The 10,850-nt window shown below is 60.3% G+C and overlaps 3 protein-coding genes across 4 annotated transcripts; 2 read left to right on the forward strand and 1 right to left on the reverse strand.

The window, feature by feature from the left end:
• Window positions 1-80: 80 nt before the first annotated feature.
• CLTB (clathrin light chain B) lies at window positions 81-6,464 on the forward strand. Of its 2 annotated transcripts, XM_064387578.1 has the most exons (6): window positions 82-365; window positions 1,910-1,953; window positions 3,073-3,190; window positions 3,479-3,590; window positions 3,962-4,015; window positions 4,488-6,464. In XM_064387578.1, exons 1-6 carry the CDS (start codon window positions 182-184, stop codon window positions 4,657-4,659), a joined length of 684 nt encoding a protein of 227 aa, XP_064243648.1. In that variant the 5' UTR covers window positions 82-181; the 3' UTR covers window positions 4,660-6,464. The 2 variants fall into 2 exon arrangements, with proteins under 2 accessions (XP_064243649.1, XP_064243648.1); XM_064387579.1 differs by lacking the exon at window positions 3,962-4,015 and having other exon boundaries at window positions 81-365.
• A 1,391-nt stretch (window positions 6,465-7,855) lies between these two features.
• Window positions 7,856-8,487, reverse strand: HIGD2A (HIG1 hypoxia inducible domain family member 2A). Its single transcript, XM_064387586.1, has 2 exons — window positions 8,328-8,487; window positions 7,856-8,173 (listed from the first exon to the last, which is right to left on the reverse strand). Exons 1-2 carry the CDS (start codon window positions 8,440-8,442, stop codon window positions 8,007-8,009), a joined length of 282 nt encoding a protein of 93 aa, XP_064243656.1. The 5' UTR covers window positions 8,443-8,487; the 3' UTR covers window positions 7,856-8,006.
• An 84-nt stretch (window positions 8,488-8,571) lies between these two features.
• Window positions 8,572-10,751, forward strand: NOP16 (NOP16 nucleolar protein). The gene is made up of 5 exons (XM_064387585.1): window positions 8,572-8,729; window positions 8,843-8,954; window positions 9,555-9,624; window positions 10,032-10,138; window positions 10,378-10,751. The coding sequence occupies exons 1-5, from the start codon at window positions 8,623-8,625 to the stop codon at window positions 10,519-10,521; spliced, it is 540 nt and encodes a 179-aa protein (XP_064243655.1). The 5' UTR covers window positions 8,572-8,622; the 3' UTR covers window positions 10,522-10,751.
• The last annotated feature ends 99 nt before the right edge of the window (window positions 10,752-10,850 follow it).

Raw genomic sequence — 10,850 nt, forward strand, 5'->3', positions numbered from 1 at the left:
CCCCGTGCCCGCTGCGGCTGGCGGGGAGGCGGGACGCGGCCGCGGGGCCGCCCCGGCGCTGATGTCAGCGCGGCTGCCCCGCCCGCCGCCGCAGTGACAGCGGCAGCTCCGCCCGGCCGCAGTCGGGCCCAGCCCAGCCGAGCCGCGCAGCCGGACCGGGAGCGGCGCGGGCGGGCCGGTCATGGCCGACGACTTCGGCTTCTTTTCCTCATCTGAGGGCGCTGGCGCCGAGGAGGACCCGGCCGCCGCCTTTCTGGCCCAGCAGGAGAGCGAGATCGCGGGCATCGAGAACGATGAGGGCTTCGGGCCGACCGACGGCGAGGCGGCCGCCGCCCCGGGCGGGCAGGCGGCCCCGCCGGAACAGGGTGAGCACGGCCGCGGGGGCCGCCTGCTGCGCTCCCGCTGGGTACGGGCGGGCTCCCGACCTTGTGCGGTAACGGGGGCTGTGCCCCCGTCTGCCCCGAAGGCAGGGAAGGGTCCTCCGGGCCGCATCCACGCGGGGCTGCGGTCCCCGGGGGATGCACAGCATCCCCGGTGGGTGATGGGGTCTGTGCTGCACCTCATGGGCTGGTGGTGGGGTGACCCTGTGGGCCAGGCTGGCACCCTGGGAAGGGTCGTCTGGGCCTGTGCTTGTGCCCAAAGGGCTTTTCGAACCTCGGGGATGTGAGGTGAATCCTGAGCTGGGATGTCCCGGCCATGGGGCGATTTCTCCCCTTTGTGCTGGGTTTCCCGGGTTGGATGGACTCCCGACTCCATGTTTCAGTGCTCCCAGCTATGGCAGTGTAAAAGGCATCCAGGCGGCACTGAGGAGCAATGACAGCCTTGTCACTGTCCCCACAGACAGGAGAGCCCTTTGGCATGCAAAATGGAAGACATTGCCATTGGGAATATTGTGGTCCCAGGCCCTGCAGGTAGAATGTGCTAGTTCTGCTCTCATGTGTCCAGTCTGCAGGGGCTTTGGCACCTGCTCTCTGTGTGGACATAGGGGCACTGCTGCCACAGGGCTGTGACTCCTTCCCTAACCCAGCCCCACAGGGTCTCCTCTGTGGAGCAGTGGTTTCAGAGCTTTGCACACAGGGCCACGGAGGCAGATCTGGGCCTGGAGAGGTGTTGACAGCCACAGTGATAAATGCAGTTAGACAGGCTGGAGCTGGGTGTAGTCATGGGGCTGAGCACTTTGGGGACAGTGCTGGCCTGAGCTGCAATGGGTCTGTGCCTGCAGCTGGCTGGCCAGGAGGAACCCTGTGGTCACTGGGGAAAGCTCAGGGCCTGGAGCGTGACTCCTTCAAAGCCTTCTCTCCCCTGGCAGCAAACCCCCTGCCTGGGCTGGCTTTGTGACCCAGGTGTGCAGCTCTGGGGCTGTGGGGGCAGATGGGTGCCTCATCACCAGCCCTGACCTTGCAGCTCATCCCAGGTGGGCTCCCAAGGACCTCGGCCTGCAGGCATGCCCTCCTGTCCTGGGGGAGCACAAGGAGTGTTTCCATGGCCGTGTCCCTGGAGGGTTGCCTTGGCACTTGGCTGGCAGCTCTGGGATCAGCTGTGTCCATGGGCAGCCTCTGCAGGTTGGGCTTGGTCAGGCTGTGTTTCTACAGTCAGAGCAGCAGCCTGTGTCAGTCTTGTGCCTGAGCAGTTTCCCTAATCTTCATAAGATAAGATTAAACACCAGTGAAAACACCATAAAGACATAAACGCCTGCAGAAGTTTGTGTGAGAGAGTGAGAGGTGCTGGCTGACTCCCACCAAGGACAGGACACTGGGAGGGTGCTTGCCATGGGTGTGCTGGGCTGAAAAAGGCACAGACAAACTCCCAGGAGCTGATCTGATGTTGTTTCATGAACACCAGCCCCTCTGGCATCACCTGCAGCTGCCATAGTTGTGTTTTTCCTTTTCTCTTCCTTTTTCTCGAGCAGGTTTCCAGAATGGAGGAGCCACTGTCAATGGAGATGTCTTTCAGGTGAGAGCTCAGCCTTTTGCTGGCCCAGGGCTGCTAAGGAAGATTGGGTGGTTTTGGGGCCAGCAGTCTGCTGCTCTGCCCCCAGCATTGACTGGAGTTTGCTATCCAGCTGCAGAACAGCTACGGTGCTCCTGGAAAGGTCTGGGTCTCCTGTGTGAGTCCTGGCTGCTCCATTCTCTTTGAAGAGAAGATGTGTCCCACCTGCCATGATCTGCCCCACATCTGTTTGCAGGTGGCTTGTGCCATGAAGGAGTGCCTGGGCCCTGAGAGCAGGTGACAAATCGTCCATTCCCCAAGACGTCCCCTCTCTCCAGCCTGGGTAGCTTCTGGAGGCCTCTGGGGCAGGCAGGAGCATCTCTTGACAGAGGCCAGAGACAGGATAGGCCTGCCATGGGACTTGAATCTCCCATGAAAACCACTTAACCCGTGGCCAGGGGCCTTTTGGGGAGACCCACCTGGGTCTCAGATCCCTTTGGGAGCCTGAAGCCCAGCTCTGCTGTCAGCAATGCCAGCATCTCACGAGCCCTTCACCCCACTTGGTGCCCAGCAGTGGGGCATATGCACTGCCCATGCCTGCTTTACAGGATGATAATCGCATCAGGAATGGGACAGACTTAATTAGATTGAGGATCGTGGAAGAAAGCTGTAATCCCATTGCTGAGCTTGGTGTCAGACTGGGCGTCTGGCCAGTGGAAAGTGTTAGGGGAGGTGCTGGGCCTGGCGGGGCCCTCAGCTCAGACATGAGGGAAGCAGCTCAGTCCAGGAGCTGCCTGGGCCCCAGTGAGGACCAGGGAATCCCAGGGGAGCAGTTCCAAGGCCAGTGTCTGCCCTGTGCAGTGGTGCTGCCCAGAGGAGCAGCAGCTGCAGTGGCAGAGAGCAGCAAGTCAAGGACGGAATCGCTGGGAAGGCTTTAGGTGACAGGGCCTGAGGCTGGGAGAGCAGCTTGGGCAGCGCTTTGGGAACGCTGTCCCTCATGTCCCAAGCTGTCACCCTTCCCACCTCCTATCTTGGCTTGTCAGTGCTGGGAGTGTGGAGTCCTGACTGCTGCCGGCCCGTGGTGGTGGCTGGGCTGGGCTCTTGGAAGCTCTGGTGCTGATGGGAGGTGCTCATGTGCTGCAGGAGTCCAACGGCCCCACGGATGCCTACGCGGCCATAGCCAAGGCCGACCGGCTGACCCAGGAACCCGAGAGCATCCGCAAGTGGAGGGAGGAGCAGAAGAAGCGCCTGGAGGAGCTGGGTGAGACCCCAAGCCATGTGTAGCCCCCTGTGCTTGTGGCACCTTGTGACATGGCACTCAGGGCCCTTGGGGTCCCTCACCTCTTGGTGACCCTGCTGCATCCCAGAGAGATGTCTCGTGCCCCTGCCAAAGATCTGCTATCCTTGGGGCAGTGGTGCCTTTTGGCCAGTTTGGTGGGGACTGGGGACAGGTCTGAGGGGCTGCAGCTGTCCTGCCTGCCAAGGGACTGCTCAGCACACGCAGCAGGTGCCAGTGTGGCTGATGGGCTCTGTCTCACTCGGGCCTTAGATGCGGCATCGAAGGTGACTGAGCAGGAGTGGCGTGAGAAGGCCAAGAAGGACCTGGAGGAGTGGAACCTGCGTCAGAACGAGCAGATGGAGAAGAACCGAGCAAACAACAGGTATCAGCATGGCCAAAAGGACTGTCTGCCTTCCTGGGATGTTTGAGGGCCTCTTTCCCCACAGTGGGGTCCAGCCCTGCAGGGACAGAGCCTTGCCAAGCAAGGGGAGAGACCCCAAGTCTTGGAGTGGCTCTGGTGGCTGTGCAGAGCCACTCTGGCTGGAACCACACTGGGATCACCCTGGGATCTTGGTGCCTCCTGCCTCTGCATGGGACTCACAGGGGGGGACAGGGTTGGGCTCCAGGTTCTCCTGGTGTGCTGAAGTGTGTGGGTCACTCTTTGGGAGGACTAACCCCCTCTGTTCTCTCTTTCTAACCCTCTGCCTGCCTGTTGCTCCGCTCCACTCTCTCTCTCTCTGTGCCCGGGGCTAGGATCGCTGACAAAGCCTTTTACCAGCAGCCGGACGCCGATGTCATTGGCTACGTGTATGTGCCTCTTACAGACCATATCCTGCCCCAAAGGCTCTGGGGGCCCGGCCCCAGCACTGCCTGCCCAGCCGAGGGAAGGGGGGGTGCTGGGAGGTACTGGCCTGGTGAGGTACCAGAGGGAGGATGATGCAACTGAGTGTCTCCAAATAGTGGAGTTTTAGGAGATGAGTGGAGCTCCTAGAAATGCCTCTGTGGGAGCTGGTTGAAGATGCAAAGCCATGGGCTCTTTGGGGATGGCTCTGTGGGGGTGAAGTCTTGGGAGCGGGCAGATACTCCTGCACCCCTGGATGAATGGTGTTTTGGGTGAGTGCAGCCAAAGGCAGACTTGAGCATCGCATGTCTCTCGGTCCCAGAGGACACTGAGCTCATCAGCTGGGCTAAAGGGACAGGAAGCAGGGACACAAGGGTTTTTAAGACAGAGTCTCCTTGGAAAGGGATCTGCCAGTGACAACCCTCAATATCTTTGCAGGGCCTCGGAGGAAGCATTCCTGAAGGAGTCCAAGGAGGAGACCCCAGGCTCTGAGTGGGAGAAGGTGGCCCAGCTGTGTGATTTCAACCCCAAGAGCAGCAAGCAGAGCAAGGATGTGTCGCGGATGCGCTCGGTGCTCATCTCCCTCAAACAGACGCCCCTGTCCCGTTAGCTGTGCCTGGCACAGCTGGGAGCACAGCGGGCACGGCTGGGCACACTGAGCCAGGTGGTTCAGGGGCCGGCCCAGGAAGGGCCTCCCACTGCCTGCTCCGTGATCTGCCTCGGCTGTGCTCGAGTCACCGGTTGTATAACTCTCCCCATGGTTTTCCTTTGCTTAAAAGGTGCATCGGTCTCTTTTTACACTTATTTATAAATCACTGTGGCATTTCCCCGGGAAGCGGCACTGGGTGGCAGAGCTGAGTTAGTGGGGAAGCCCCAGCCCAGGCTCTTCAGGAGGTTATGTCTGAGGGCCTGGCTAAATGAGCAGGGGATATCCCATCCTGTGTTCCCCACTTCAGCCCTGTGCTGGGAATAAACCTGCCTGCAGCTGTCCTGGCAGCCCCATGCCCAGGCTTCAGTCCTAGCCTTGAGGCAGGGGTCCCAGTGGGATCCTGGGTTGCTGTCTGCCTTTCCCATGGGATTTAGAGCAGAGCTGGAGCAGGGTTGAGAGGGTGGAGAAACAGCCCTGGCTTGTCTCCACACTGCTGGGTCCTGCAGGGAGCATGGCTGCAGCATGGCATTGCCAGACTGGCAGGGCCTGAGCAATGTGAGTGCAGGTGCCCAGGTTGGCCTGGACTGCCAGTGGCTGCCCCAAGCCCATCAGAACTCTGCCCAGCGTGGCTATGCCCCAATAAGTTGCTGCAGCTCCAGTGTCCATGTCCCATCCATCCTGCAGCACTGGCAGCACAGTGGTGTGGGCCACTGGGAAGGGACTGTGGATGTTTCCTGTCCTTCCCCCATGAACACCAGCAGTTGGGAATGTGGGATTCCAGGCTTTGGGGGACCCTTGGCTTTGCTCTGCTCCTTCCCTTGCTACCAGAATGGGAGATGGAGGCTGTGTAGTTGCAGGGAAGGAGGTAGGAAGGTCCAGCTGCTGTGGGCAGGTCAAACCCCCATCTCCTAACCCAGGGGCCCAGAGCAGGGCTGGGCAGAGTTCTGGTACTGGAGCTTGTACCGGCCCTGAGAACAACCTGCACATCTGTCTGCAGTTGCTCTGCCCCCTGGATTTGCCCACCTAAGGCAGGGTGGGGAGATGCCTCAGTCCTGCTCCCTGCTCGAACTTTTACTCCTCTGCTTGGCAGGGATGGCACCAGTCCTGGGAACCTGCAAAACTCCTGGGTAGCAGGAGAGAGACAGCCTTGAGCTGGTGCTCTGGGCCTGGCCTGTTGAGGGCTTGGGAAGGGCTTGCAGCAGCTTGGAGGGACATAGAGCAGAGCCCACAAAACATTCACTTGGGCCCCTCTGCAGAGCCCTGCTCGGCAGGAAATGAAGTGTGCAGAGCTCTCCTGCCCTGCAGCTGTGGCTCCAGGGCCAGAATGTCACCAGCCCTGCTGCTGCAGCTGTGGGAGGTGCCTGTGCACCCACGGTTCTGGGGCATGATCTCACCAGTGGGCTGGGAAGGTGAATGGCTGTGTAGGGAATCACTTGCTGTTGTGTGTTGGGACTGTGCCCCCTGCCCATAGGGCTGATCGTTCCTGCCTGGCCCCCTGAGCTCCAGCATGCGTAGGCAGCTCTGCTGTGCTGCAGGGCACCTGGGGACTCAGCCTGCCTCAGCCTTGCATGGCAGAGCAGCAGGAAGCACCCCTGGCTACCTGGGGTGGGCAGTGTGCCCCCCTGGGTGCCCCAGCTGCCATGTGCTCCGTGTCAGGCCGGGCGGCTCTCGGGGAGCCGTGCCCACAGCTGTTCTACATCCCCTCGGCTTTGGTATCTGTGACTGTCCAAATTACCTGTTACAATAAACCAACATCTCCAATCCTACAGGGCACTGTCGTCTTTGTGTTCAGGAGAACCTGCAGCCATGAAGCCTCCTGTGGAAGGGATGGGGCTGGAGGAGGAACATCGTACAGGAAAAAAACAAGTGAGAGGAAGGCCAGAGGGTTTGTGCTCGGATGGGGCCAAAGCTGTGGCAGCAGGACCCAGGGCTTGGCTCTGTCCCCAAGGAACTGCAAGCTCTGGCTTGTCCAAACAGGCTGAGCTGCTCCCTGTCCACTGCCCCTTTCTCCAGCTGCCAAGCAGGATTGTGCTCGTGGATCTGCCCACCTGCTGCTCCTCACACCCCTGCCCCAGATGGCTGGGCTGGAGGGGCCAGGGAGGCAGCCAGAAGCAGTTTCCTCTGGGAAAGATGTCCTGCACAGGCAGCCAGAGAGGGAAGGCAGGCCCTGGGCTCCATGCCGAGGTGGAGCTCACCCTGCTCAGCACTGGCAATGGCTTGTTGCCCACCCTCACAACTCAGAGATCAGCTCTGGTGAGCAAGAGCCTTCCCTCCTTGCCAAGGCCCACCAGCACAATTCCCTGGACAGGACAATCCACGTGCTTGTAGAGGGTTCACCCCTCAGCCCATCCTTACAAGGACTCGGGGCACAGGCACCAGCTCACAGAACAGCACCAGGAAACAGCCCAGGCTGCTGGGTGAGGTGTTTCAGCACAACCAGAGGTGTCTGTGCCCCTTCTGCAGGTACGAGCTGCTGCAGGCACAGTGCAGTGAACAGCCTGGCCCCACATCCCAGCTCTGTGGCCCTGGCACGGAGAGCGAAGCCTCGTGGATCACCAAACCCCTGGTGTGATCCAAACAGTGGGACCGTGTTTGTCAGGACACAGGCAGGGCAGGTCCCTGGAGAAGAAGGTGTCCCCAGCAAGAACAGCCACAGCAGCAGCACATCCCAGAGAACACAGCCAGACCCCATTTCAGAAATGTGAGTTCCCTGCTTGTTTTCCCAGGGAGTTTCATGTCTTGTTTCTTGCATCACCACAGCTTCCAGACAGCCATGCCCACTCCTTTTTCTCCCTGCACTGTTTACTGTTATGGCTTCTCAGTGCTCTGCCACCCAGTATCAGTCAGAATCTTGCTGCAATTCACTTTATTACTCACCAGTTTCAATTGCACAGCTCACACAACCTCCCACACTGCCTAGGGACTCTGTCCTGCCAGGACCAAGCCATGAACTGGTTCCCTCCTCATGGGCAGCTCATTTCTCAAATGCTGGTCGCTGCCTGACCATAACCACACCAAGACACAATTTTATCAGCCTGTGACAGCACCAAGCAGGGACAGGAAGTCTGACAGGGATGGTGAGCCTTAGTGACATGCAGCCTCAGTGCTGCAGGAGGGTGAGCTCTTGGGGACACAAAAAAAAAAGCCACAGCCTAAATTGCATGTTAGTCACACAGTGTATTCACCCCATTTCCAGTGCTCCAGAACTGGCTCTGCTGCGACATCACAACAGTCTCAGGAAACTCCATCCCCAGCCAGGGCTGCTGGTGGACACTTGCCCGTGGCCGCAGCTTGGCTCGTGTGCGCTGTCACTGTCGGGATTTGATGGCCGTGGCCATCATGCCCCCCAGCAGGGCGGCGAAGGTGCAGCCCTGCGCTATGACACGCGCCCGCATCATCAGCTGGGAGCGCCGAGTGTTGCCTTTCTTGAAGCAGATGATGCCGTACACCAGCACGCTGACGGTGCACAGGCAGCCTGCGGGGAAGGAGGGCGGCTGTGAGGCGCGGCTCCCCCGGGCCCCCCAGCCCGAGCCGCGCCTCCCGGGGGACACCGGCCCGGGCTGAGGGACCGGCCCCGGCCCGCGCCCCTCGCTCCGCCTCCGGCCCGCCACCCCCCGCCCCACCCTCACCCAGGGGCACCAGGGGGTTCTCGCGGGTCTTGCGCAGGAACTTGTCCGCGAATCCCTCCTCAGGGAACGTGGGCAGCGGAACGGGCTCCAGCGGCGGGGGCGGCCCGGCCGCCATGGCCAAGGTGACAGCAAGGCCCTTTCCGGCTGCCGTAGCCCCGCCTCCGAAGCGGTGTGTGCCGGGGGTTGCAGTCCGACGCGCGCACCTACCGCGCGGCGCTGCTGTCCCGGAACTACACTTCCCGTGGTGCCCCGGGGCGCGCGCTGCGGCCCCGCGGCCTGCCCGCGCGTGTCCGCCATGCCGAAGGCCAAGGGGAAGAGCCGGCGGCACAAGTACTCCTACAACCTCAACCGCAAGCGGCTCTACCGCAGCGCCCGCCGCCGCGCCGCGCCCCGCATCGCCTGGTGAGCGCCGGGGGCACGGGGGGCCAGCGCGGGCTGGGGCAGGGCGGCCGGGAGGCGCTGCACGTGTGGGTGGGGAGGGGGACGCGGCCCTGATGTCGCTTGTCCCTGCGCAGCTCGCACATCCGCCATGCCTGGGACCCGCACAAGTCGGTGGCGCAGAACCTGGCCGAGATGGGCCTGGCCGAGGATCCCAACAAGGCTGTCCCCATCCCGAAGAAGCTGCTGGTAAGGAAGGGTTTGGCCCGGACCGCTCCTCTGTGTGTGTGTGGGGGGGGTTGTCCTCGCAGCGCTGGGCAGGTGGCTCTGGATGAGTCTCTGACAGTGGACACGTTTCTTATCTTGATCTGTGCACTTATCGCACCAAGATCCTGGCGTGGGAATGAGCTGCAGCGTTCTGGAAGCATAATGGACTTTAGAACAAGTGTAAAAACCTGCAGTCCATCTCCTGGGACTTGCCAGAGACAGGTGGGGCCGGGAACGCTGCAGCCAAGTTGTTCCTGATAACAAAGAAGGGCTCTTTGTGTACAGCAGCGCCAGCCTGGCCCCTCTGCGTAAGAGGGCAACGCTTTCAGGTGAAAGGTGGCCCAAGAAACTCAAGGAAGAAGCAGGAATGCCCTTGTTTGCCATTCTCACAGCGTTTCTCAGCTGACAGCCTCGCCCACGAGCCAGTTTAATGGCACAAGTAAAGCTCTGCTTAAGCCAGCTGGGATTTCCTGCCCCTTGCAGCCATGCAGAAGCAGTTTGGAGTTTGGGAGCAATGTGTGGGGACACAGCACTCTTTGGAGTGGGCTTTTCTTCATGTGTGTTTTCTCTGCTGTGGTTCAGGGGATGGAAGTGGGAAGCGATGGAGAGCAGCCAGGAAAGACAATCGTGCGGAAGCCCTACGTGGTGAACGGTCAGTGCTGGGCTTCCTCAGCCCCCTGGGCTCCTCCTGTGCCGTGCCAGGCCTGGGGAGGGGTGTTGTTTCTCATCCAGCCTTGGGGAGGAGCACGTCTTTTCCGCCGTGTCTGTCCCTGCAGCCTCCAGAGGGCTCTTGTCACTGCGGGATGTGCTGGTGCCTGGGGCCAGGGGACAGGAGGCCACGGAGGCAGTGCCTGGTGCCAGGGCTGGGCAGCTCTGAGCAGTCACACTGCAGGCCTGCGTGCCTGGGCTGTTGTCTGGGCTGTTCTCATGCTGGGAAACGTCCCTGCATGCACCAGCAGCCAAGCTGGGTGGCTGGAGTCGCCCTTGGGGGGAGGTTGGGGACCTCTGAGGTGTTGTGGCTTCCTTCCCCTCCCTCACGCTACCTCTGCCCTCTCCTAGAGATGGAACTGGAGGCCAGCCTCCCTGAGAAGAAGTCCAACACGCTGTCACGGGACCTCATTGACTACGTGCGCTACATGATCCAGAACCACGGGGAGAACTACAAGGTACACTCCAGAGCAAGGAGCGCTGCAGGGCTTCACTCCTGGGGCTTCCCAGCAGCAGCCTGAGAGCTGCTGGTCCCCTCTGTGCTGGGTCCTGCTTTGCAGTCAGCTGATTCTTAAAAAAACACTTTGAACTGTGGCCAGCTCCCTCTGAGTCAGGCTGTGATCACGCTGGTGTGGGTGGGCTGTGTGGTGTTTGCTCTTGGGGCTGCTCCTCTGACTTACCTTCTCCTTCGTCGCAGGAAATGGCTCGGGATGAGAAGAACTACTACCAGGATACTCCCAAACAGATTAAGAGGAAGATCAATGTGTACAAGAATTTTTATCCCGATGAGTACAAGAATTTTGTTGCATCACTCAAGCCAGAAAAAATGGAAGTGCAGTGACTGTTCTTTTTAATCAGGTTTACCTGCAAGTGCAAGCTTGACATGAATATTTTCCAAACTGAAAAAGCCTCTGGTGATGGAGGAAGAGCCCTCCCTAGGCAGTGAGGGTTTGACTATCCTTGAAAGACTCTTTGGCACCGGCACTGACTGTGCTGTTCTGCTCACTTTCTGTGTGGCAGCCATCTCTTTAGCTTTGCTAAAATAAAATACTCTTTCTAGCTGCTTGTGAATGTGTTGTGTGTGGGCTCTTGCTTGGTGCAGTCCCCTCTGGAGAGCTCCTGGTGCCAGCCTGTGTGCTGTTGGCTTGGGCAGTGTCCCCCCTGCCGTGG

This window comes from Passer domesticus, chromosome 13 (assembly GCF_036417665.1).
Source record: "Passer domesticus isolate bPasDom1 chromosome 13, bPasDom1.hap1, whole genome shotgun sequence".
Classification (NCBI taxonomy): domain Eukaryota; kingdom Metazoa; phylum Chordata; class Aves; order Passeriformes; family Passeridae; genus Passer; species Passer domesticus.

Excerpts from the sequence above, each read along its gene's own strand:
- CLTB (XM_064387578.1), top strand. The coding sequence starts at position 182 with ATGGCCGACGACTTCGGCTTCTTTTCCTCATCTGAGGGCGCTGGCGCC. Across the intron at positions 3,591-3,961 it reads AAGAACCGAGCAAACAACAG|GATCGCTGACAAAGCCTTTT; the intron begins GTATCAGCATGG and ends GCCCGGGGCTAG. Across the intron at positions 4,016-4,487 it reads GCCGATGTCATTGGCTACGT|GGCCTCGGAGGAAGCATTCC; the intron begins GTATGTGCCTCT and ends ATATCTTTGCAG.
- HIGD2A (XM_064387586.1), bottom strand. The coding sequence starts at position 8,442 with ATGGCGGCCGGGCCGCCCCCGCCGCTGGAGCCCGTTCCGCTGCCCACG. Across the intron at positions 8,174-8,327 it reads GAACCCCCTGGTGCCCCTGG|GCTGCCTGTGCACCGTCAGC; the intron begins GTGAGGGTGGGG and ends CCTTCCCCGCAG.
- NOP16 (XM_064387585.1), top strand. The coding sequence starts at position 8,623 with ATGCCGAAGGCCAAGGGGAAGAGCCGGCGGCACAAGTACTCCTACAAC. Across the intron at positions 8,730-8,842 it reads GCCGCGCCCCGCATCGCCTG|CTCGCACATCCGCCATGCCT; the intron begins GTGAGCGCCGGG and ends GTCCCTGCGCAG. Across the intron at positions 10,139-10,377 it reads ACCACGGGGAGAACTACAAG|GAAATGGCTCGGGATGAGAA; the intron begins GTACACTCCAGA and ends CCTTCGTCGCAG.